Source organism: Pleurodeles waltl, chromosome 5 (genome assembly GCF_031143425.1).
Source record: "Pleurodeles waltl isolate 20211129_DDA chromosome 5, aPleWal1.hap1.20221129, whole genome shotgun sequence".
In the NCBI taxonomy this organism is placed as follows: Eukaryota; Metazoa; Chordata; class Amphibia; order Caudata; family Salamandridae; genus Pleurodeles; species Pleurodeles waltl.
This window is the reverse complement of record NC_090444.1, coordinates 1,470,439,842-1,470,466,353: the sequence shown is the minus strand read 5'-3', so window position 1 is coordinate 1,470,466,353 and position 26,512 is coordinate 1,470,439,842. Positions and strand designations below refer to the sequence as shown.

The following is a 26,512-nucleotide window of genomic DNA, read 5'->3' as shown; positions in this document are numbered from 1 at the left end:
TTTGTGGTAGTGTGGTCGAGCAGTAGGCTTATCAAAGGAGTAGTGTTCAGCATTTGTTGTACATACACACAGGCAATAAATGAGGAACACACACTCAGAGACAAATCCAGCCAATAGGTTTTGTTATAGAAAAATATATTTTCTTCGTTTATTTTAAGAACCACAGGTTCAAATTCTACATGTAATATCTCATTTGAAAGGTATTGCAGGTAAGTACTTTGGGAACTTTGAATAATCACAGTAGTATATATACTTTTTACATAAAACACAATAAGCTGTTTTAAAAGTGGACACAGTGCAATTTTCACAGTTCCTGGGGGAGGTAAAGTAATGTTAGTTTTTGCAGGTAAGTAAACCACCTTCGGGGTTCAAATTGGGGTCCAAGGTAGCCCACCGTTGGGGGTTCAGAGCAACCCCAAAGTCACCACACCAGCAGCTCAGGGCCGGTCAGGTGCAGAGTTCAAAGTGGTGCCCAAAACGCATAGGCTTCAATGGAGAGAAGGGGGTGCCCCGGTTCCGGTCTGCCAGCAGGTAAGTACCCGCGTCTTCGGAGGGCAGGCCAGGGGGGTTTTGTAGGGCACCGGGGGGGGACACAAGTCCACACAGAAAGTACACCCTCAGAAGCGCGGGGGCGGCCGGGTGCAGTGTGCAAACAAGCGTCGGGTTCGCAATGTAAATCAATGGGAGACCAAGGGGTCTCTTCAGCAGTGCAGGCAGGCAAGGGGGGGGCTCCTCGGGGTAGCCACCACCTGGGCAAGGGAGAGGGCCTCCTGGGGGTCACTCCTGCACTGGAGTTCCGATCCTTCAGGTGCTGGGGGCTGCGGGTGCAGGGTCTTTTCCAGCCGTCGGGATTTTAGAGTCAGGCAGTCGCGGTCAGGGGGAGCCTCGGGATTCCCTCTGCAGGCGTCGCTTTGGGGGCTCAGGGGGGACAACTTTGGTTACTCACAGTCTCGGAGCCGCCGGAGGGTCCTCCCTGAGGTGTTGGTTCTCCACCAGTCGAGTCGGGGTCGCCGGGTGCAGTGTTGCAAGTCTCACGCTTCTTGCGGGGATTGCAGGGGTCTTTAAATCTGCTCCTCTGTAACAAAGTTGCAGTCTTTTTGGAGCAGGTCCGCTGTCCTCTGGAGTTTCTTGTTCCTCTTGAAGCAGGGCAGTCCTCTGAGGATTCAGAGGTCGCTGGTCCTTGAGAAAGCGTCGCTGGAGCAGGTTTCTTTAGAAGGCAGGAGACAGGCCGGTAGGACTGGGGCCAAAGCAGTTGGTGTCTTCTTTCTTCTTCTGCAGGGGTTTTCAGCTCAGCAGTCTTCTTCTTCGGTAAGTTGCAGGAATCTAAATTCTTAGGTTCAGGGGAGCCCTTAAATACTAAATTTAAGGGCGTGTTTAGATCTGGGGGGTTAGTAGCCAATGGCTACTAGCCCTGAGGGTGGGGTCACATTCCTATCCCTATTGGGGGAATCCTCCATCTGCAAGATGGAGGATTTCTAAAAGTTAGAGTCACTTCAGCTCAGGACACCTTAGGGGCTGTCCTGACTGGCCAGTGACTCCTCCTTGTTTTTCTCATTATCTCTCCTGGACTTGCCGCCAAAAGTGGGGGCTGTGTCCAGGGGACGGGCATCTCCACTAGCTGGAGTGCCCTGGGGCATTGTAACACAAAGCTTGAGCCTTTGAAGCTCACTGCTAGGTGTTACAGTTCCTGCAGGGGGGAGGTGTGAAGCACCTCCACCCAGAGCAGGCTTTGTTTCTGTCCTCAGAGGGCACAAAGGCTCTCACCGCATGAGGTCAGAAACTCGTCTCTCAGCAGCAGGCTGGCACAGACCAGTCAGTCCTGCACTGAACAATTGGGTAAAATACAGGGAGCATCTCTAAGATGCTCTCTGTGTGCATTTTTTAATAAATCCAACACTGGCATCAGTGTGGGTTTATTATTCTGAGTAGTTTGATACTAAACTTCCCAGTATTCAGTGTAGCCATTATGGAGCTGTGGAGTTCGTTTTTGACAGACTCCCAGACCATATACTCTTATGGCTACCCTGCACTAACAATGTCTAAGGTTTTGCTTAGACACTGTAGGGGCATAGTGCTCATGCACTGGTGCCCTCACCTATGGTATAGTGCACCCTGCCTTAGGGCTGTAAGGCCTACTAGAGGGGTGACTTATCTATACTGCATAGGCAGTGTGAGGTTGGCATGGCACCCTGAGGGGAGTGCCATGTCGACTTACTCGTTTTGTTCTCATCAGCACACACAAGCTGGCAAGCAGTGTGTCTGTGCTGAGTGAGGGGTCCCCAGGGTGGCATAAGATATGCTGCAGCCCTTAGAGACCTTCCCTGGCATCAGGGCCCTTGGTACCAGGGGTACCAGTTACAAGGGACTTACCTGGATGCCAGGGTGTGCCAATTGTGGAATCAAAAGTACATTTTAGGTGAAAGAACACTGGTGCTGGGGCCTGGTTAGCAGGGTCCCAGCACACTTCTCAGTCAAGTTAGCATCAGTATCAGGCAAAAAGTGGGGGGTAACTGCAACAGGGAGCCATTTCTTTACAGCAATCTTTAAAGATAATTTCAGCAACTGGGCTAAGTACCTAAGGAGTGCTGAGGAATTCTTCGATTTGGCTACTACTCACGTGCAAGACCCTCTTAAAACGATGGCCCTGCTAAAAAGGACTTTGAAAGAGCATGGGGTGCAAGCCTCAGGGGAAAAATACATTTCTAGTATTAGGAATATTAGTGGCGCTGATGGGAGTACAGATGTCATTGGAAGTTTTCACATGATTTCCAGCAACAATGCACCTTGTGTATATATCATACTGAATCACTAATCCATCTTGTAAGTTGCTGCCCAGGATTGGCCTCACAAAGATGCCTATTACTAAAGCCTCTATTTTTAAAATGCGGGTTGAGTACATATATAGAGGCCCTGAAATATATGTTTACAGCAGTAGTCCCCATGGAGCTTGCCTTTCTCAGGAAATTCTTTGCTGAAGCCGGCAGGGCCCTTCCGGAAGTGCGGGATCTGCAAAAGTTAGCATCAAGAGGGGCAGCACTGCTCGAAAGGAGCCTCCTTGTGCACCAGTTACATATTTTTGATTCTACGATAATGCACATTTTTACCTAGGACTGCACAGAATACTTTAACATCCTTGCTGCAGTTATATGGTACATAGGTAAAATGCATGAGCATTGGTTAAGTAGATGACCAGTATTGAGGTCATGTATGGGTGTTATGCATTTTAAACTTTATTACTTGTTTTAGCACCCCTTGTTAATGACTTACTAAGACCTCCTTGCAGCTTCTTACTCCAAGAGGATGATCTGAAATGATGGTATGCACTTTAACTTCTTCATCTTTTTCAAGCTCCTTTATTAATGCTGCAATAAGATAGTACCTGATATAGTGCAGTTTTTTATTACATTACTGCAGTGGGTGATTTCTAACTAGGTACACATTTTATATTTTACAATGGCGAAAGTGGGTTCGTTATGTCAAAATGTAGCATTTCATTGCAGTATGTTATCTCTCGACAGTAGTGTTCTTATTAACATTATTTCTTCTGTTGTTAGTAGGTGAGTTGTACTGAAAGTATTCAGCCTATATTGTTTTATACATAGGCAGATGACCATTTGTTATGTGGGAGTGCACTGTTAGGCGCATATTTTACTCATACACTTTTTCAGATTTTTATTCTTGTTTTATCCTTTTTTTCTTTCTTGTTTGTATCTTTGCAATAATTTTAAGTAATCATACAATAAAGTTATTATCTATTATAGTGGAGCTCTGTGGGCTTCCTCGCAATCTTTGAGGGCCCTCATCAATCATCCTTCTTAGCTGAAGCCCCCATGTTAATCCTCCTGTCCCAACACAGTGCCTACAGCGCATCTCTTCTGAGTTTCAACAGATTGTCTAGGTCGAGTTCTATGTTTTCTTTCCTCAAAGTGACTTTCAGAAACATTTTCAAGAACTTTTTGAGACTTTTGGAAAACTTTGTCACAACTTTTAAAACTTTTTAAAGAAAAAGTTAGCAACACCCCTGAGGACTTAGGAACTTGGCTACTATTTGGAAACACAAGGATTACACCTACAAAAACTGCAAAAAGTAATTGGCTTGGGTGGAAGAGCGAAAGGCTGTAAGGTACACTTACTATATCTAAATTTCCACTGATCCTTCTTTAAAACGTGGATTTCTTGTATACATACTGTGTCCGGTTGCCTTTCTGAAAACCTTTCCAAATGGCCATCTTTTTGTTTGGATCATTTAGGTCCTTGATATTGAGAGCTACAGTGCTAATCATCTGAAACTAAAAGGTAGAATATAAGTCCTATGAATGTAGGCCATTGTACAGAGTACTGTGGTAGATGCCATCCTCCAGACAAATTCAACATGTAAGTAAACAATAAATTCCAACAAAAGAAGGTTTTAAGGCCATCTAGAAACATAGCACAAGGGTCAGGAACCTGCGCAGCAGAGTGGGGCACACCCCCCCTCCCACCCACACTGGCCCCCAGACAGGACACTTTATATTCTAAGCTAATTTTCGGGTCCAGAGTGAATGACTTGGGTCCCCTTCCCACCATTTGCCTAATCAATCATGACTCCACCTCATCTGTAAGACCTGCCATGGCCATGTTCACCCCAGTATATGGGTCTAGCCCCAAGCACCCTTCTGGGTGTCACAATCACAAAGAAAGAGTTTAATCATTATATTGATTCTCCACCAACAGATGGGCATGAAAAACATAAAGCTGTCAGGGGAAGTGATAGTGGTAATCTAGAATCAAATAAACAATATAGGAAGTGCTAAACATGGGTGGATGAAACAAGCTGAGTCTGAAAGCTAGTAGAGGTAGCTGAAAAACTAAAAAATATACACTTGCATGGCGTGCTGCATGAAAAAGGAAAAAAGTTACCAAAAGTGTACAATCTTGAAAGAGAAAAAGGACCCAATCAGAAAGGGCATAAACCAGTAGTGCTCCGTGGGAGGGGCTAACACAAGCTGGACAGCCTTAAATAAAAAAAAGCCAGCAAATAGAAAGAAAGAAAATGTGAGTGACAAAATGGCAAAGCTAATAGAAATCAGTGGGCGGAATGCATTTCTAGGTAGGTTTTCAGCATGTCCCGAGTATGTCTGTGTAATCAGAGGCTTTGTCCTAATGAATCATTCAAGCTATGTTTTGTATAATGCCAAGGAATTTAATATATTCATTTTTTTTGTGAATTATATCTTATGCTTCACTGAAGCATTGCAAACAGTTGTTGTACGAATAACAACAGAGCAAACTTTTTTTCATGCTGAAGAGGCACATCATTTGCTATAGCAGGGCAAGATTCACCAACACAGAGAATGGAGGTCATAGTTATCATTAGTGCAGCAAGCACTGTGGCAACAAATGGCAAAACCAAGGAGTGTTAGTGGCCCTCTGCACCATAATTGTTTGTCCTTTATGACCCATTTTCACATTCTACCCCACTTTTTCGAAATGTTCTTGGTGCAAACCAAAGTATTCCTTTTGAGTAAGGTAGGCTTTGCTTTGAGGGGCTCCTGTGGTGCACGTGGTCTGTGCCAGGGGAGGGAAATGGGCAGCATGAGTGATATAAGTGAGTGGTGGCATCTCAAGAAAACGTTTGAGCACCTGGACTTATTTTTTTGTTATTATTTTGTTAATATATTTTTTTCTGTTTAAGCACTTTTTATCTCTACAAATAGTTGTTGTTGAGCACTATTATAATTAGGGCTTCCCTGTTTATGGTATTTGTTTTTTGACATTTCCGTCTGTATTTAGCCACATTTTTTTGTAATCTTATTGGTAGTTATTCACATTTATTTTGTGTTTTGAGAATAAATGGAGTCATAAAATGGCACATGTTCACATTTATTTAACTGATGAACATGCACTCATACGCATCCAAATATAATAAATAATCGCAATCCTCCAAAAAAGGTCAACAGGAATCTTATGACAAGTTATTCAACAGAACCCTACACTGGCTAGTGCGTCGCCAGAGTTTTTCTTCTTATAACACTAAAGACATATTATTAGTGCGGCGATGTGCATGGATTTGGCCTAATCTTGCTGACGCATCGGGGGATATATGTACTGTATTGTTGTGAATTTTAGATTTCCATGGATGGTCTGTAACTTGTTGCTTAGTGCTAAATGTCACACAATTCTGAGTAGCTCTAATACGTTGCTGCCATTAGTATAGTTCTATAAACCTCCTTTTTCCAGAGTCAGGGACACCCCTCTCCCCCAGTCCCCCTGTTTAATTTTCCAAGTACCCGTCCTCTCCACCTTCGGGCCCAACAGCACTTATCTCCATCACACTCAAATATGGCTTGGTCAATAAGGACTTCAGCCAGTGTATCCGCTCAAGGACCAACTGCTCCCCTAGTTAGCCATTGTAACTCTTTCCCCATCCCACTAGGCAAGAGCCTAAGCGTGAGATAATTGCCCTGCAGGAAACATGGTTTCTTACTCCTATATTTTAAGATGGGTATGCATGTTATCCCAATTTAGCTACCCCCTCTGGTAGAAGTAGGACAGTATACGGACTTACAATTTATATCAGCACAAATGTTCATGTTGACGTAACAGTCATCGAGTCGGAATCTCCAGCTTTCCTAGTGTTAAAAATATGCAATAGTGTGACACACTTCGTTTTACCTAATTAATTTTTTAAACAATGAGTAATGTAACTCTTTTTTAAAAATTCATTATTAGTGTGTATTTAGATTATCCATGTATTGCTATGAATTTTGTTTCTTATCTCAGTTTTTTTTTTATATTGTGTTCTCTTTTGTGACCTGCACAGGTCGAATAAAGTTTTGTTTGACTTGACTTAATAAGAGATTACACCCACAGGTATATTACCATTATACTTCATAAATGTGTTAACATATGCTTGTATTTAAGGAAATCTCATCCTGTTTTTTAACTACCTATGCTGTCTACCTGCTCACCTTTTGGCCTGAAATTCACGAAAGACAGCAAGGCAAGTCACTCAAAAAAAGCACAATTTTCAGTATTTTCCCACTTTTAAATATAAATACAGACAGGAAGCACATTGTTTTCTGTCTGTATTTATCTGTAAAAAATCTGTAAAAACGGAAAACTGAGAGCCTTAATTGTAATGTATAGTTGACAACAGTGACTGTTAGCTTATAACCTCTCTAATGGAGACCCATTTCTCTATTTCTATTCCATCCTCATTAATCTTTTATATCCGCTGCAGCCAAAGATTTATCAGTGCACATTACCACCAAATATCATTAATCCGTAAATGGCTAGCTATATTGGACTGTAACAATAATAATAATCACTGCTTAATATTTCCCTTGTTTGGTTGAATTTCTTATGCTAAGCAACTTTTTACTATTACCATCTTAACATTGCATTTTTTTGTTAAGACCCAGGAAATCTGTTGCAATTGAAGACGAAACTACATTCCTTGCTCGGCTGTCCTACATCTGGAAAGGATTTATTAATATGCCTTCTGTTGCAAAATTTGTGATCAAGGCCTACCCAGTATCTGGTTCTCTTGATCATTTAACTAAGGTACTGCACTTTCACTACCATGTTGTTGTTTTTTCAAAACGTAACGATTTGTATGCATGCTGAGTTGTTTGATATATCTGAGTGGGTACGAGGTTGATGACACAGTGTGATGCTGTTATTTTTTGTTTTTGTTTTTAATCCACTGGCAACATAATAACTACATTAATTTGTGGTTCCCTGAGACAAAACAGCCAATTGGACATTCACCCACATCCTTGGAAATCTCTACTGCTTATAAACTGCTTGATTTTTTTTTAAACGTCACTTTTGGAACTCTGATTAATTTTCCTATTTAGTTTCTTTTACTAAGCTCTATTTATTAATTATTTTCAATTGTTTTTTTTCCCCTTCTCGGTTTTTCTTTGTGATGGACAGCTTTAAGGCAGTATCGAAAATGTGTTATTTTGTTCATCGATTAAGTGCTCTTCATTTCTGGGGTACATGCTGAAGTTATTTTATAACTCTGTAATCTGAATTATCCTGATTTTTGTTCCACCATGTTATCCATTGCCTTTCCTGAACCCTTTTAAGGTTTAGTTATACACAACTCTAGTTTTCCGGAGGACCTTGTGTCATCAGTTCATCAACATGTACAATACGAACATTAAATAACAGTACAGAGAGAGTGGGTTTTGGTCCTCTTCCTTGAGCTATTCACTGTCATGTAATTTAATGGTTTGCCATTGTTTTGATAAGCTATCTATCATTGAAAACATTTGATACAGACTCCTAACTGCAGATTCCTCACCATGTGAATTTCCCCAGGTGCCAGACTGGATCCAGATACATTTGTAACAATTCCCTTGCATGTCGACAGTTGGCGTCTGCTCTGGCTTGGCCCGGCTCAGACATGACACCGGGGACTCTATATATGCCCCACGTCCATGCGCTGACATCAATTTATTTTTTGTGTGCCTGCCGACGCAGAACCGGAGGTCTTGAATCCTGTCACTCCTGACAGAGATTTTTTCCTCCCAAATGAATTCAGTGTGCAGACAACGTCACCCACTAAAACAACAGGGTTCAAAACTGTGTTGTTACTGTCACCGGCAGATATCAGTGACAAACAACCATGACATCAGTCTCCGGTACCTCAGTTCCAACCAAGACTTGGCGTGGTGTCTGTGCTGCACAAAGATGGACAAAAAGGCCTTCCTAGACCAGAAGGCCAAATTAGCAGTCACCAGACGCTGAAGGTTTTAAAAATGCTCATGGTCAAAGTTGAAGGTGTGATGGTGTAAGGAAATGCCTCCTTGGCATGGTTACCCCCTAACTTTTTGCCTTTGCTGATGCTAAGTTATGATTTGAAAGTGTGCTGGGACCCTGCTAACCAGGCCCCAGCATCAGTGTTCTTTCCCTAAACTGTACCTTTGTCTCCACAATTGGCACAGCCCTGGCACTCAGGTAAGTCCCTTGTAACTGGTACCCCTGGTACCAAGGGCCCTGATGCCAGGGAAGGTCTCTAAGGGATGTAGCATGTCTTATGCCACCCTGGGGACCCCTCACTCAGCACATGCACACTGCCTCACAGCTTGTGTGTGCTGGTGGGGGAGAAAATGACTAAGTCAACATGGCACTCCCCTCAGAGTGCCATGCCAACCTCACACTGCCTGGTCATGGGGCAGTGGATGGGCTGGATTAGCCAGAATCGAGAGCAGAGTACTCTTGAGGACAGGGTGCTGGGTGCAGTTGACATCGAGGAAGAATTCCCCAATGGTAGATTGATTGGAGACCACCTTAAATCCAAGTGGATCAAAGGCACTCCAAAAGAAATACGGTGTGGCACTGAAAATGTGGTCCATGGAGTTGCTGTGGTGTCGCAGTCTGTTTGGAGTAGGACCAAAGTGGGACTAGCCTAATGGTCAGTTAAGGGAGGAGGGTTGGCTTGACTATGGCCTAGAGGTGCCTAGAGCATCATGTGATGTCCAGTGGTGGGAGTGGCGAGACGAAGAAGACCCAAGCTCTGAATGTTGTTGTGCTTTTTGTGAGACTACCTTGACTTCCTCGAGCCCTGTGACTTCAAAGAGTACTGGTCATGGGAGCAGAACACCATAGTCGCCCTTGACAGCAACCGTCTGTAGGAAGTTGGCTCTGTATATACTATTTCAAAATAAGAAATAGTGTGCACAGAGTCCAAGGGTTCCCCTTAGAGGTAAGATAGTGGCAAAAGTAGATAATTATAATGCTCTATTTTTTGGTAGTGTCGTCGAGCAGTAGGCTTATCAGAGGGTAGTGTTAAGCATTTGTTGTACACACACTGGCAATAAATGAGGAACACACACTCAAAGACTTACTCCAGGCCAATAGGTTTTTATATTGAAAAATATCTTTTCTTAGTTTATTTTAAGAACCACAGGATCAAGATTTACATCAAAACACTTTAAATGTAAGGTACTTCACTTAGATACTTTAGGAACTTTGAATGAAAACAATATCTTGTATAGTCTTTGTAAAAATAGCAATAAGCTATTTTCAAAGTGGACACAGTGCAAAAATCAACAGTTCCTGGGGGAGGTAAGTAAAGGTTAGATTAGGAGGTAAGTAAAACACTTACAAGTCTCAGTCATGGGGCATAGGCAGCCCACCGTTGGGGGTTCAAGGCAACCCCAAAGTTACCACACCAGTAGCTCAGGGCCGGTCAGGTGCAGAGGTCAAAGAGGTGCCCAAAACACATAGGAGCCTATGCAGAACAGAGGTGCTCCGGTTCAAGTCTGCCAGCAGGTAAGTACCTGCGTCCTCGGGGGGCAGACCAGGGGTTTTTGTAGAGCACTGGGGGACACACAAGTAGGCACACAAAACACACCCTCAGCGGCACAGGGGCGGCCGGGTGCAGTGTGCAGTCAGGTTTTGTATAGGTTTCAATGGAGGGACCCGGTGGTCACTCTAGCGGTGCAGGCAGGCACAGGGGGGGCTTCTCGGGACAGCCACCACCTGGGCAGGGCAGAGGGTTGCTTGGGGTCACTCCTGCATCAAAGTTTGGTTCCTTCAGGTCCTGGGGGCTGCCGTTGCAGTGTTGGTTCCAGGCGTCGGGTCCCTTGTTACAGGCAGTTGCGGTCAGGATTCTCTCTGCAGGTGTCGCTGTGGGTGCTTTGGGGGTCGTCTCTGGTCACTCACGGGCTCGCAGTCGCCGGGGAGTCCTCCCTGAGGTGTTGGTTTTCTGCAAGTCGAGCCGGGGGCGTCGGGTGCAGAGTGTGAAGTCTCACGCTTCAGGCGGGAAACGTGCAGTCTTTGGACCTTGCTTCTTTGTTGCAAAGAAGTAGCTGGTTTTGAGCAGGGCCGCTCACAAAGGCTCTCACCCCAGGATGGCCAAGAGATTGGCTTTGGAGAAGCAGCTCCTAGCCATAGAAAGGGGAAGAAAAGAGATGAGTTTAAGTCCCATAAATGGTGGCAGCAACTTAAATAGGGTCAGAGAGAATACTGACATCCTAAAAATCCCAAAAGGGATTGTAACACCAAATATTAAGAAGGTGATGATATCACCAAGTGGTTCACAGCTTTCGAGAGGGCTTGTGCAACCGGAAAAGTAAGCAGATCTCACTGGGGAGCTCTCCTTTGGGAAATGTTAACTGGAAAGTGTAGGGATAGACTCCTCACACTCTCTGGTAGAGATGCAGAATCTTATGACCTTATGAAGGCTACCCTGATTGAGGGCTTTGGATTCTCAACTGAGGAGTACAGGATTCGTTTCAGGGGGGCTCACAAATCCCCGAGCCAGACCCAGGTTGAGTTTGTTGATTTCTCAATCAAAACACTAGATGGTTGGATAACTGGCAGTGGTGTAAGTCGTTATGACCTGTATAATTTATTTACGAAACAACATTTGTTAAGTAATTGCTTCAATGACAAACTGTATCAACATCTGGTAGACCCAGGCCCAGTTTCTCCCCAAGAATTGGGAAAGAAGGCAGACCACTGGGTCAAGACAAGGGTGACCAAGACTTCCACAGGGGGTGACCAAAAGAAAGGGGTCACAAAGCCTCCCCAGGGGAAGGCTGTTGAGACATCCAAGAACAAAAACAAAGAGTCTTCTACAGGGCCCCTAAAACCTGCTCAGGAGGGTGGGCCCTGAGCCTCTTCACAGTCCACAAATGGGTGTAAGGCTAAAAACTTTGATCCCAAGAAGGCCTGGTGTCACAACTGTAGACAGCATGGACACCAAACTGGAGACAAGGCCTGTCCAAAGAAAAGTCCCACAACAACTACTACTCCAGTTAGTACTGGGATAGCCAGTCTCCAGGTGGGATCAACAGTGTGCCCAGAGCAAATCAGGGTCCACACTGAAGCTACTTCAGTCTCAGAGGGTGGGGTGGATTTAGCCACACTTGCCGCCTGGCCGCTTAACATGCAAAAATACAGGCATCAGCTCTTGATAAATGGGAATAGAGTAGAAGCCCTGAGGGATACAGGTACCAGTGTCACCATGGTGGCAGACAAACTGGTTTCCCCAGGACAGTACCTGGCTGAACAGACATATCCAGTCACAAATGCTGACAGTCAAACTAAACTCCATCCCATGGTAATGGTAACTTTAGAATGGGGACGGGTCACTGGCCTGAAACAGGTGGTAGTCTCCTCTGCAATTCCAGTAGAATGTCTGCTAGGGAATGATCTGGAGTCCCCGGCATGGGCTGAGGTAGAGCTCAAAACCCGTGCAGCCATGCTGGGCATCCTGGAACTAATGTGTGGCAAGACTAGAGCACAGTGCAGAGCACAGGGTGAAAAAATTGTTGGAGTCCGGAATAATGGCCCAACCTTCCAAGAGGAATGGAAAGATGACTTGGGGGCCAGCTTCTTTACAGCAAAAGAAACAGAACTTCTTTTCTCAGGAAGATGTTCTATCCCCTGATGGAACTGAGTCCCTGGACCTGGAGAGCTCCTGGGCCCAGGTGACATTCAAGGGAACAGCTGTGTAAGGGACAAAAGAGTTTTCCCACTCTTGAAGGCCTAAGACAGCAAGCAGCTGAGCAAGAAAACGGTAATGTCACTGGAACCCATAGGGTCTATTAGGAAGATGGACTCCTTTACACTGAGGCAAGAGATCCCAAACCTTTTTCCACTAGGAGAATGGTAGTGCCTCAGGAGTTTAGGGAGTTCATTCTGACCTTAGCCCATGACATTCCCCTTGCTGGGCATTTGGAACAAACCAAGACTTGGGAGAGATTAGTCAACCATTTCTACTGGCCCAATATGTCCCAGAAGGTTAAGGAGTTTTGCACCTCCTGTGTCACCTGTCAAGCCAGTGGTAAGACAGGTGGCCATCCAAAGGCCCCCCTCATTCCACTTCCAGTGGTGGGGGTCCCCTTTGAGAGAGTGGGAGTGGACATAGTGGGTCAACTGGAACCTCCCACAGCATCAGGGAACCAATATATTCTGGTAGTAGTGGATCATGCTACCAGGTACCCTGAGGCAATTCCCCTTAGGGCCACTACTGCCCCTGCAGTAGCCAGAGCACTCATAGGTATTTTACCAGAGTGGGAGCTCCTTAGGAGGTGGATTCTGACAGAGGTATCAGCTTCATGTCAGCTTACCTGAAACACATGTGGAATGAGTGTGGGGTGACTTACAAGTTCACCATACCATCCACAAACCAGTGGTCTTGTAGAAAGATTTAACAAGACATTGGAGGGCATGACCATGGGGGTCCCCGAAGAACTCAAAAGGAGTTGGGAGGTCCTCTTGCCATGCCTGCTTTTCGCCTACAGAAAGGTGCCACAGAAGGGCATAGGGTTTCCCCCCTTTGAGCTTCTGTTTGACCATCCTGTCAGGGGACCACTGGCACTTGTAAAAGAAGGCTGGGAGAGACCTCTCCATGAGGCTAAACAAAATGTAGAGGACTATGTACTAGACCTTTGCTCTAGGATGACTGAGTACATGGAAAAGGCAAGCAAAAACCTCAAGGCCAGCCAACCACTCCAGAAGTTGTGGTATTACCAAAAGGCTGCTATGGTTGAGTTTCAGCCAGGGCAGAAAGTCTTGGTCCTGGAGCCTGTGGCTCCCAGGGCACTTAAAGACAGATGGAGTGGCCCTTACCCAGTGAAAGAGAAAAAGAGTCAGGTCACCTACCTGGTGGGCCTAGGCACTAGCAGGACCCCCAAGAGGGTGATCCATGTTAACCGCTTTAAACTCTATCATTACATGGCAGATGTAAACATGCTGATGGTTACTGATGAGGATCATAAATCAGAGAGTGATCTTCTCCCTGATCTCCTCTCAACTGACCCTAAAGATGGCTCAGTAGAAGGAGTTGTCTACTCAGACACCTCTCTGGCCAACAGTAAGCTGACTGCAGGCAAGTCCTCCAGCAGTATGCTGAGCTCTTCTCCTTGACCCTGGTCAGACACACCTGCGTACCCATGATGTTGACACAGGAGACCTGTCAAGAATAAAATATTCAGACAGTCTGACCAACTCAAAGAAAGCATGAAAGTGGAAATCCACAAGATGCTGAAGTTTGGAGTGATAGAGCACTCCGACAGTCCCTGGGCTAGCCCAGTGGTCTTGGTCCCTAAACCTCACACCAAAGATGGAGAGAGATGAGGTTTTGATGGACTACAGAGGGCTCAACTCGGTCACCAAGACAGATGCTCACCCCATTCCAAGGGCAGATGAGTTAATGGGCAAATTCAGTGCAGCCACATTCTTAAGTACCTTTGCCTTGACAGCAGGGTACTGGCAAATCAAAATGGCACCTGGAGCAAAAGAAAAGTCAGCATTCTCTACACCTGATGGTCATTATCAGTTTACTGTTATGCCCTTTGGCTTAAAGAATGCCCTGCCACCTTCCAAAAGTTGGTGAATCGAGTCCTTGCTGGCTTGGAGTCCTTTAGTGGAGCATATCTAGATGATATTGCTGTCTTTAGCTCCAACTGGCAGGATCACCTGGTCCACCTGAAGAAGGTTCTGCAGGCCCTGCAACCTTGTAGGTGGAGGCCAAGTTAAGCCACTCCAACCCAAGATCCAGACTATTCTGGACTGGGAAGCTACAAAAACCCAGGGAATTCCTTGGTTGGACTAGATACTATAGGAGGTTTGTGAAGGAATATGGATCCATAGTGACACCCCTCACAGAACTTACCTCCCAAAAAATGTCCAGAAAGATTAACTGGACCTTGGACTGTCAAAAGGCCTTTGACACCCTGAAAGAAGCTATGTGCTCAGCACCAGTTCTGAATGCTCCAGATTATTCAAAGCAGTTCATTGTGTAGACTGATGCCTCTGAGCATTGGATAGGAGCAGTCCTGTCCCAAATCAATGATGATGGCCTTAATCAGCCTGTTACTTTTGTTAGCAGGAGGCTACTCCCCAGGGAGCAGCGTTGGAGTGCCGTTGAGAGAGAGGCCTTTGATGTGGTTTGGTCCCTGAAGAAGTTGAGACCATACCTGTTTGGTACTCACTTCACAGTTAAAACTCACCTCAGACCTCTCAGATGGCTTATGCAAATGAAAGTAGAGAACCCTAAACTCTTGAGGTGGTCCATATCCCTACAGGGAATGGACTTTGTAGTGGAACACAGACCTGGGATTGCTCATGCCAATGCTGATGGCCTTTCTGGGTTCTTCCACTTAGAAAATGAAGACTCTCTTAGGAAAGGTTAGTCTCATCCTCTTTCATTTGAGGGGTGGGGGGTTGTGTAGGAAAATGCCCCTCATGGCATGGTTACCCCCTAACCTTTTTGCCTTTTGTTGATGCTAGTTATGATTGCAAGTGTGCTGGGATCCTGCTAACCAGGCCCCAGCACCAGTGTTCTTTCCCTAAACTGTACCTTTGTTCCCACAATTGGCACAGTGAAAACGCTGGAGGGTTGGGTAACTGGAAATGAAGTGCATTACTAGGATGGGCTTTATAATGTGTTCATGAAGGAACACATTTTAAGTAACTGGTTCAATGAAAAGTTGCATCGATATCTGGTAGACCTAGGTCCATTTTCTCCCCAAGAATTGGGAAAGAAGGCAGACGACTGGGTCAAGTCTAGGGTAACCAAAACTTCCCCTGGGGGTGACCAAAGAAAAGGGTTACAAAGCCTCCCCAGGAGAAAGTGGGTGACACTAGAAATAAAGAAAAATAGTCTTCTGTAGGCCCCCAAAGTCCAGGTGGGTGGGCCGTAAGACACAACCCAAAACAAAGGTGGGTACCAGGGTAAGAACTGGGATGCCACTAAGGTATGGTGCCACAACTGTAGACAGACAGGGTACCACACCAAGGACACTTCTTGTCCCAAAAACAAACCCCCTAACAAAATCCCAGGGGTGACCAGTGTAGCCATTGGGGATGACTCCTTAGATGAGGAGGTCTTCATAGCCTTCAACTGGAGAAGGGGCCCAACAGGTGAGTTGGAGATTCCAGAGGGAAGTAGACACTTCCATCACCTACTGGTGAATGGAATCCCAGCCACTGCCCTGAGATACACTTGTGCCAGTCACACTATTGTGCATGACAGACTGGTTCTCTCAAACCAGTACATCCCAGGTGAGACAGCCAGAGTAAGGGTTAGCTCAGACAAGGTCACTAATAGGTTTGTGGCTTTAGTGCCCCTAGAAGTTGGTGGAACTTTTAGCTGGAGAAGGGTTGTTGTCAGTACAGACCGCCCCCTTGATTGTCTCCTTGGAAATGACTACCCAGAGGTTAGTCAGAGCCCAAGGGAGAAACTGGTCCAGTGCCAGTCCTCTCCCAATGATTCTGTAGGTGCTGCCCCTGCTGTAACTGCAAGTAGGCCCCACAAGAAAAAGAAAATAAAACAGTGCAGGAAGGGTGGACAACCTTTAGCCAAAGTTCCAGCAAGCCAAGGTGATTCTGCTCCAGTAGCAGAGAACTCCAAAAGTGGCACTGGTAAAGTCCAACCTGACCCACAAGAAGTCCTGACTAGTCAGGCAACTGTTAAGCATGAGTAGGTTGCTCCTCAGCTAACAGAAGAAAGAGTGGAGGAAGGGTGTTTACTACAAGATGTGGTAACCCCCCCACTCTACCACAGCAGACAGGCACCCTGAACCCAAAGAAGCCTGTAACTTAGCCCCTTCCCTTGTTGGTGAAGATCTAAAGGTGTGGTTCTGGGCACTGATAGCTGTCAGTGGCTTCTGCTGGGTGTTAGCCTTTATGGCTGCACTGTCCTTGGCATGGTGGTCTGACCCCATGCCAAATAGCAAGTTTGGCCCCCTCACACTGTTGGTCATGGTGGGGTTACTCCAGCTATGGGTAACCTCTTTGGGTAAGCTAGGGGTGATCCTGGCTAAGATAAGATTAGCAGAGGTGGATACCTCTAACCCCAAAGTAGAGAGAATGGGTGAAGACACTAAAAACATAGACAAGAAGCAATTCAGACTAGGTCCTATCACTGTGGAAGTAGTTCAGTTCCCCAGAGGGAATAACCTGAACAAGAGGGTGTAAGGCAGCATAGGCCCTGCAACAAACCAGCATGTTTTCCCTACTCTTCCTCGCCTGACAGACTAGGAAGACTCTCTCAGCTTTGGCTGAGTCTCCTGGCCTGTGGGCTGGGGGGAGCTTGTGTAGGAAAATGGCTTTCTGTTGCAGCTACCCCCCCCCCCACACTTTTTCCCTGATATTGATTATGACTTGACTCAGAAGTGTGCTGGGACCCTGCTAATCAGGCCCCAGCACCAGTGCTCTTTCACTAAAAATGTACCATTGTTTCCACAGTTGGCTCACTCCTGGCACACAGATAAGTCTCTCGTAAAAGGTACCAGTGGTACCAAGGGCCCTGCGACCAGGGAAGGTCCCTAAGGGCTGCAGCATGTGTTGTGCCACCCTAGAGACCCCTCACCTAACACATGCACACTGCCATTGCAGTTTGTGTGTGCTGGTAGAGAGAAAAAGGCAGAGTCGACATGGCATCCCCCTGAGGATGCCATGGGCCCACAATACTGCCTGTGGCATAGGTAAGTCACCCCTCTAGCAGGCCTTAAAGCCCTAAGGCAGGGTGCACTATACCACAGGTGGGGGCATAGTTGGATGAACAATATGCCCCTACATTGTCTGTCCATTATTAGACATTGTAAGTACAGTGTGGCCATATTAAGTATACGGTCTGGGAGTTTGTCAAAACAAACTCTACAGTTCCATACTGGCTACACTGAACATTGGGAAATTTGGTATCAAGCTTCTCAGAATAATAAACCCTCACTGATGTATTAAAAAATGCACACAGAGGGCATCTTAGAGATGCCCTCTGTATTTTAACCCAATCCTTCAGTGCAGGACGGACTGGTCTGTGCCATCTTGCCACTGAGACGAGTTTCTGGCCCCCTTGGGTGAAAGCCTTTGTGCTGTTTGGGGCTAGAAACAAAGCCTGCATGGGGTGGAGGTGCTTCACACCTCCCCCCTGCAGTAACTGTAACATCTAGCAGTGAGCCTCAAAGGCTCAGGCTTCGTGTTACAATGCCCCCGGGCACTCCAGCTAGTGGAGGTGCCCGCCCCCGAACACAGCCCCAACTTTTGGCAGCAAGTCTGGAGGAGATAATGAGAAAAACAAGGGGGAGCCACCCACCAGTCAGGACAGCCCCTAAGGTGTCCTCAGCTGAGGTGAGCCCTGCCTTAAGAAACCCTCCATCTTGTTTTGGAGGATACCCCAATAGGATTAGGGATGTGCCCCCTCTCCCCACAGGGAGGAGGCAGAAAGAGGATGTAGCCACCCTCAAGGACAGTAGTCATTGGCTACTGCCCCCCAGACCTAAAAACACCCCTAAATTGAGTAATTAGGGGCAACCCTGAACCCAGGAAATAAGATTCCTGCAACCTGAAGAAAGAAGGACGACTGCTGACCTGAAAGCCCCGCAGAGGTGACGGAGACAACAACTGACTTGGCCCCAGCCCTACCGGCGTGTCTCCAGACTCAAAGAACCTGCACAGCGACGCATCCAGCGGGACCAGCGACCTCTGAGGACTCGGAGGACTGACCTGCACCTAAAGGACCAAGAACCTCCAGAGAATAGCGTCTCTGTCTAGAAACAACAACAAAGCAAGAAACTTTAAAGAGACTCCAACTTCCTGCCAGAAGCGTGAGTCTTCACACTCTGCACCTGACGCCCCCGGCTCGAGTTCAGGACAACCAGCACTGCAGAGAGGGCTCCCAGGCGACTCCAATGACGTAGACGCACTGAGTCGACCTCCCTGCACCCCCACAGCGATGCCTGCAGAGAGGATCCAGAGGCTCCTCCTGACCGCGACTGCCTGGTAACAAAGGAACCCGACACCTGGACCAAGCACTGCACCCGCAGCCCCAAGACCGAGAGGAACCACCTACCAGTGCAGGGGTGACCAGCAGGTGGCCTTCATCCTAGCCCAGTCGGTGGCTGGCCTGAGAAGCCCCCCTGTGCCCTGCCTGCATCACCAGAGTAACCCCGGGTCCCTCCATTGTTTTCCACGGCAAACCCGACACCTACTTTGCACACTGCACCCGGCCGCCCCTGTGCCGCAGAGGGTGTGTTTTGTGCGCTTGTGTGGCGCAATCTCCCCCCCACCCTCTTGCTCTACCAAACCCCTCTGGTCTGCTTACCGGGGACCCAGGTACTTACCTGCTAGCAGACTGGAACCAGAGCACCCCTCTTCACCATAGGCGGCTATGTTGCTGGTGCAATGGCTTTGGTGTTGCCTTGAACCCCCAACGGTGGTCTGCCTATGCCCAGGAGACTGAACTTGTAAGTGCTTCACTTACCTGAGAATCTAACCAATACTTACCTCCCCCAGGAACTGTTGATTTTTTCACTGTGTCCACTTTGAAAGTAGTTTATTGCCATTTTCACCAAAACTGTGCATACTGCTGTTTTAAATCAAAGTTCTATACATACCTGTGTGAAGTACCTTTCAATTTATGTACTAACCTAAAATTTTAATCTTGTGGTTCTAAAAATAAAGAAAATATATTTTTCTATATAAAAACCTATTGACCTGGAGTGAAGTCCTTGTGTGTGTGTTCTCATTTATCGCCTGTGTGTGTGTGCAAAAAATGCTTAAAACTACCCTCTGATAAGCCTTCTGCTCGATCACACTACCACAAAATAGAGCATTAGTATTATCTAATTTTGCCTCTATCAACCTCTAAGGGGAACCCTTTGACTCTGTGCACACTATCTCTCACTTTGAGATAGTATATGCAGAGCCAAAGTCCTACAGTATTTTACTTGCAATGTACATGGGATGCAATCATCTGATCCAAACAATGTGCAGGGCAGTACCACTATTATGCTCCTGTACTGCGCTGCTCAATGCTGTCTTCACGTACACTGAAACGCACTGGAGACGCAGGCAGACGCGCCTCCATTATCTAAGAAGAGAGATAATGGAACTAGACCACCAACCTGTGCCCGCCATCTTGAAATGCCTTCAGTTGTTATTACAAGGAGTGAAAGTACAGGTCTAAACACTAACATAAAAGACACAATCCATATAATGAAAGGGGCACCTATTATGATCCTCACCATACATCTTGGCTGACTGCTGACAATCTCATGAACAGATAGAACAAACCCAAACCAAGGAACCGTCACCCAAATCTGGCAAGTGATATACTATGTATGAAGCATATCTAATCTGTCACATTGATAATGGGACCAAACATAGGTTGCGGGCCCTGAATACATAGTGTGGTGCTCCAATCATGCTAAATGCAAGGGTTACCAACAGCTCTGTGTGAAAGGAATCAATGCGCTGTCTAATCGGCACCTCACCCCATGAGTGGTGCTGATGTCAATAACATTGTATCTCTAGAAACCTAGGGTATAGGACTCAAATGAGGCCTTTCATCCATAGCCTCGGGTACCCCACGTAATCAACTGAGCCCCCGACAGGACAAGGGTTGTAAGTAATAACCACACAAACAGTGGAACAGTCCACTACATATGTGGTGCTGATGATTCTGATATTGTCGAGGAATCAAATACAGTTGACAGCAGAAAGTACAGGAAACAGAAAACAAGAAGGAGAGGGAGGCACAATTAAAACTGTGCAATTTACACTCTGTGCATGTCCTTCTCAGGATTCAACACCTGATTGGTGCTGTTCAAAATGTCCATCCATCTACATTCCTTAATGTTAATTAGGTTCACTAGATCACCTCCTCGTCTCAGTACAGTGACCACCCCCAGTACTTGCCAATAGCTATTGTCTTCAGAGTGACATTGCTCCTTCAAATGTTTCATTAATGGGGGCCTCCTTCTGACCCCCCTTATGTGATTTCTGTGTTGGGCTTTATGGCAAGCATAAGAAGCACAACCAGTCTAACAGGGGTTCCGCTCCCTCATACCACTCATTTGCCTGAGTAAGTGTGCGGGCAGCTCTATCCTTCTTGATTTGACTCTCAAAGTGGACCAACTGTGGAGTCGATCGTGCTGCTGGTTCCAGCACATCCTGAATTTACGTAGTCGCTGAAACCACTCCATAGGTGTTCTTTATTGTGCTCCATGTCCTCAGATATGTGTAAGAAACATAAGAAGTCGAAGCAGGAATCCACTTCCTTGCACCACTCACATTTGCCTGAGCAAGCTTGAGGGAATGGGGGAAGGTGGGCTCCACCTTTCTCGCTCTCATAGTTGGCCAACATCTGAGACAAACATGCAGCTGGTTCGGACAGAACCTGAATGTTCGATGGCATGTTTGGTTTTAGATACAAACGCTGTGCATACTTTTGCCATCTTGTGTTGGGTCCAGATGTGTACAAGTTGTTTTTCTACGAAGAAGCTGTTGGAGTCCTGCGGTAAAGTGACCCCTCCTCTAGTTGATAGTGCTCATGGCCATTGACTCCATTGTTAAATTGTTTTTTTTGCCGCCATTGGGTTCAGGCATGTTCCTCGGTGCTCCGTTTTGAGTTTGCCTCAGGCTCGCTTCAGGTCAAACTACATTTCCATACTTGTCGACATTGTTTTCGTGCTCTTCTTGTTCACTCCTATCGAAAACAAAAAGTAAATCCCACTTCGTCGGCTTGACAAGCTTTGTTCCCGGCCTCCGGGCCTTGCCTTGTCGATCTCCCTTACTTCTTTCTCACGAGATGGGCGTAAAGAGAATGGAACGGACACCCTTTCGATTTTGTCCTAGATGTCAAGCCACATATCCACACGCAGACCTCCACCCGGTTTGCAACATCTGCTTATCTCCTGACCATAACAAGGAAAGCTGTGAGGCCTGTTGATCATTTTGAGCGAAGAAGACGCTGCATGATCATCAGGTGTGTAGAAATGAAATGCAGCATAAAGAGTTGGGGGAGACACCAGACATCTTCAGTATCCAGGACATCGACCCGCATGAAGAACTACAGGAAGCTTTTGTGGCAGAGGAGGAGGCCTTCTCTATTCCTGACTCTGAATCGGAGTCGGACGCGGAGACCAGTGTGCACACAGATAAAATAACAACCGCGCATTGCCGTTAAGCCATTGTAGGCACCGACCAAGTGCCAAGGATTTTCCGCCCTCCGGCTTGGCACCGAAAGCTAAGTCTAAAGCTTCAGCCATGTACTGGCTAAGAAGGGTTGGCCTCCGAACCAGACAATGACATCTTTGTTTCTGACATCATCAGCACCAACTATTTCAGCACCTAAAACAAAGGCCTCTTTGGCACCGAAAGTTTTGACACATGGATTGAAATTGACTTAGTACCAGAGCCTATTTTACAAACTATGGCGGAGAAACTCAATCTGAAACAAAAGACAATTCATATTCAACCCAATGCTGGTCGGATCGTTGCCAAATCATCGAAGCTGACAGCACTTCAACCTAAATGTCAGTCTTCATTTAAGGAGGCCATCGATTTACCGACACCTAAAAGAAAAAGGACGTGGCCATTACAGGAAAGTACCCTCTTTTTGGCATGGTTACCCCCACTATTTGCCTGCTGTCAGTGTGTTTTGACTGTGTTTAAGGGATCTGGCTAACTAGGACCCCAGTGACTGTGCTCTCTCTTTCCAGATTTTGTTACTTAGCACACCCCACAGTTGGCATACTGGTGCCCCCATATAAGTCCCTAGTATATGGTACTTAGGTACCCAGGGCATTGGGGCACCAGGAGTTCCCCATGGGCTGTAGCATGTATTGTGCAACCCATGGGAGCCCTTGCAAAATGTATCTGCAGCCCAGCCATTGAAGCCTGCCTGAAAAGGTACATGCACCCTTTCACTATAGTTCACTGCACCAGGTCACTGTAAGTCACCCTATGGCAGGCCCTCCGAATCCAGAGGGCAGGGTTTAGGTACCTGTATGTGAGGGCACCCCTGCATGAGCTGAGGTGCCCCTACGAACTCCAGCTTCATTTCCCTGGACTTCGTAAGTGCAGGAAAGCCATTTTACCCATGTACTGGACACAGGTCACTACCTATGTCCAGCTACATAATGGTAAATCCGAACCGGGGCAGGTTTGGTATCAAACATATCGGAATCATAACCCAATACTGTTGACAGTATTGGTTGTATGATTCCATGCACTCTGGGGGCTCCTTGGAGGACTCCCCCCCCCCCCCCCCCCCTTCAGCATTGCTCCTATCAGTCTTCTGAGGTTTTCTGGGCAGCCCACCATGCTGCCACCCCTCAAACAGGGTTCTGCCCTCCTGCTGCTTGACCAGCTCAGGCAGAGGAAGGCCTTGGGAGTGGGAGGCAACACCCTCTCCCTTATAGGTGTTAAATGGCTTGGGAGGGGTAGCCTCCCCAAGCCACCAGTATGCTTTGAAGGGCATATTTGGTGCCTTCCTTGCATAAACCAGTTTGCACCAGTCCAGGGACCCCAGATCCCTGCTCTGACACGAAACCGGACAGTGGAAATGGGAGTGACTACTGCCCTGTCCATCCCTGAGCTCCTCTAGGTGGCCACTTGATTCTGCCATCTTCATCTTGAATCTAAGGTGGGCAGAGGTCCGTGGGAGCATCTGAGTGGCCACGTCAGGCAGGGGATGTCACAGCCCCCTCCTGATAGGTGGTCACCCTGCTAGGTGACAAGTCCCCCTTCCTGGGCTATTTAGGGTCTCCTTCCCGGGTGGGTCCTCAGATTCAACATGCAAGATTCCAGCAAGACTCCTCTACATCGTTTACTTCATCTTCTGGCCACCGGAACTGCAACTGGACCCTCCAGGAACCGACAGACTGCAACTCCAGCAGTTACTCAGCAACATTGCTTCTCTAGCTCCTTTCCGCAACTGCAACATTTCCCCGGCTGTGCATCCTCTGAGGGTGACGAGTCCTCAGCCTGCGCAAGAAGGAATCTCCGCCAGAGTGAAGGAGTCACTCCTCTACATCCGCAGGCACCAACTGCAACGACGACCGGCTGCGTGGATCCTCTCTCCTCCGTAACTGGGTGGATCCTTCATCCCTGATGGTGGTCTGGAGTGGTCCTCTTGGTCCTCTCTACCAGTTGTCCAACTTGGGAGACGGTAAGCCCTTGCCTCTCCTTGCAACTACCAAGGCTGGTTTGTTCCTCTTCCAAGAAATCTTCAGGATCTGTGTAGCCCCAGCCTCCAGCACTCTTCCCTGCAAAGCATAGTCTTCTGCCTGCAGCTCCAGTGATGTGCGACTCCTTTTCAGGTGTGCTGATTCGGCCTCACTGTGACCCCTGTGGGTCGCCTGTGGTGGCTGTCTCCTCTTCTCGTGACTCTCCCAGCTGCTGAGGGCCACCTCGGATTCACCTCCTTGGGTCGAGTCCCCTCGGCCTTGCTGGTCCTCTTCAGCCCTGAAAAACCTTCTTCCACGACTCTAGCATTTGCCAGGGCTTGTTGGTGGTTTTCTAGCACCACTGACTGACTGCATCACGACCGCCGACATGGGACATCACTTGTATCCCCTCTGGAAATCCTCTTCTGTTCCTGTGTTGCACGACTGACTTTCTTCATCCACCATCGAGCTGGTCCTGCATCCACAAAAGGGTGGGTAATGGCTCCTGCCACAGCCAGACACTCCAACTCTAACTGGACTTGGTCTCCTTCTTTTGCAGGTCATCTTTTGTCAGTATCCTCCTTTGGTTACTTCCATTCGTGTCTGGGTCTTGCACTGTCCTTTTCCAAAGTTCTCTTGTGGGTTTGGGGGAAACCCGGTAATTATCTCTTCTCTTCTGGTTGCTGAGGGGGTTGGTGGGGGAACCCTGGTACTTACCTTTTGGGGTTCCTAGTTCCTCCAACTCCTCTCTACGGATTTCACTTCCTTCGGTGGGGGGCTGCCTTTCACATTCCACTTACTTAGTAGATGGTTTGGTCTCCCCCTAGGGCCTTCAGTATTTGCTATAGTTTTTACTATTTGCTTTTGCTTTTGCTTTCTATTCTAATCACTGACTTCTAATGTGTACATAATAGTGTGTTTACTTACCTCCTATTGGAGTATTGCCTATTCAGTAATATAGTATTTGTGTTACTGTAATAAAGTACCTTTATTTTTGTAACACTGTGTGGTTCTTTCATTTGTGTAAGTGCTATGCGACTCTAGCGGTATTGCAAAAGGTTTGCATATCTCCTAGATAAGTCTTGGCTGCTCATCCACAGCTACCTCTAGAGAGCTCTGGCTTCCTAGACACTGTCTACAACCCACTAATAGAGGATACCTGGTATAAGGTGATAACACCTGAGGTGCTCCCCACACACCACGCCAGCTTCCTACAGCCACCAGTCCAATTACACTGCCTTTACCACCCTCTTCTCCACCTCCATCTTCACCACATCACTCCCACTTAGACATAGAAGATATAATAGGGGGAACTCCACAGGGATCTCCACAGTCCTATGTAGACGATCAGGGTGGGGATGATGATGTACAACATCCATTATTAGTCCCCTGGGACACATATGATATTGACTCACTGTAGGAAGTTGGCTCTGTATGCACTATTTCAAAGTAAGGAATAGTATGCAAAGAGTCCAAGGGTTCCCCTTAGAGGTAAGATAGTGGCAAAAAGAGATAATACTAATGCTCTATTTTGTGGTAGTGTGGTCGAGCAGTAGGCTTATCAAAGGAGTAGTGTTAAGCATTTGTTGTACATACACAAGCAATAAATGAGGAACACACACTCAAAGACAATTCCAGGCCAATAGGTTTTTGTAGAAAAATATACTTTCTGAGTTTATTTTAAGAACCACAGGTTCAAGATTTACATGTAATACTTCAAATGAAAGGTATTGCAGGTAGGTACTTTAGGAACTTTGAATAATCACAATAGCATATATACTTTTTACATAAAACACATTTAGCTATTTCAAAAGTGGACACAGTGCAATTTTCAACAGTTCCTGGGGGAGGTAAGTTATTGTTAGTTCTTGCAGGTAAGTAAACCACCTACGGGATTCAAATTGGGGTCCAAGGTAGCCCACCGTTGGGGGTTCAGAGCAACCCCAAAGTCACCAAACCAGCAGCTCAGGGCCGATCAGGTGCAGAGTTCAAAGTGGTGCCCAAAACGCATAGGCTTCAATGGAGAGAAGGGGGTGCCCCGGTTCCAGTCTGCCAGCAGGTAAGTACTCGCGTCTTCGGAGGGCAGACCAGGGGGGTTTTGTAGGGCACCGGGGGGGAAACAAGTCCACACAGAAAGTACACCCTGAGCAGCGCGGGGGCGGCCGGGTGCAGTGTGCAAACAAGCGTCGGGTTTGTAATAGGAATCAATGGGAGACCAAGGGGTCTCTTCAGCGGTGCAGGCAGGCAAGTGGGGGGCTCCTCGGGGTAGCCACCACCTGGGCAAGGGAGAGGGCAACCTGGGGGTCGCTCCTGCACTGGAGGTCGGATCCTTCAGGTCCTGGGGGCTGCGGGTGCAGTGTCTTTACCAGGTGTCGGGTCTTTGAAGCAGGCAGTCGCGGTCAGGGGGAGCCTCGGGATTCCCTCTGCAGGCGTCGCTGTGGGGGCTCAACTCTGGCTACTCACGGTCTTGTAGTCGCCGGGGAGTCCTCCCTGTGGTATTTGTTCTCCACAAGTCGATCCGGGGACGTCGGGTGCAGAGTGCAAAGTCTCACGCTTCCGGCGGGAAACGTGTGTTGTTTCAAAGTTGCTTCTTTGTTGCAAAGTTGCAGTCT

General features: G+C 47.1%; 1 protein-coding gene across 2 annotated transcripts in view; it reads left to right on the top strand.

Annotated features, from left to right (window-relative positions):
• The window catches only part of PHF3 (PHD finger protein 3), a 629,825-nt gene that overhangs the window by 407,927 nt on the left and 195,386 nt on the right, over positions 1-26,512 (top strand). For both annotated transcript variants that reach the window (XM_069235742.1, XM_069235741.1), the window contains one exon: positions 7,398-7,545. In XM_069235742.1, the coding sequence (XP_069091843.1) occupies positions 7,398-7,545 (148 nt within the window). The remainder of the gene's footprint in view (positions 1-7,397; positions 7,546-26,512) is intronic.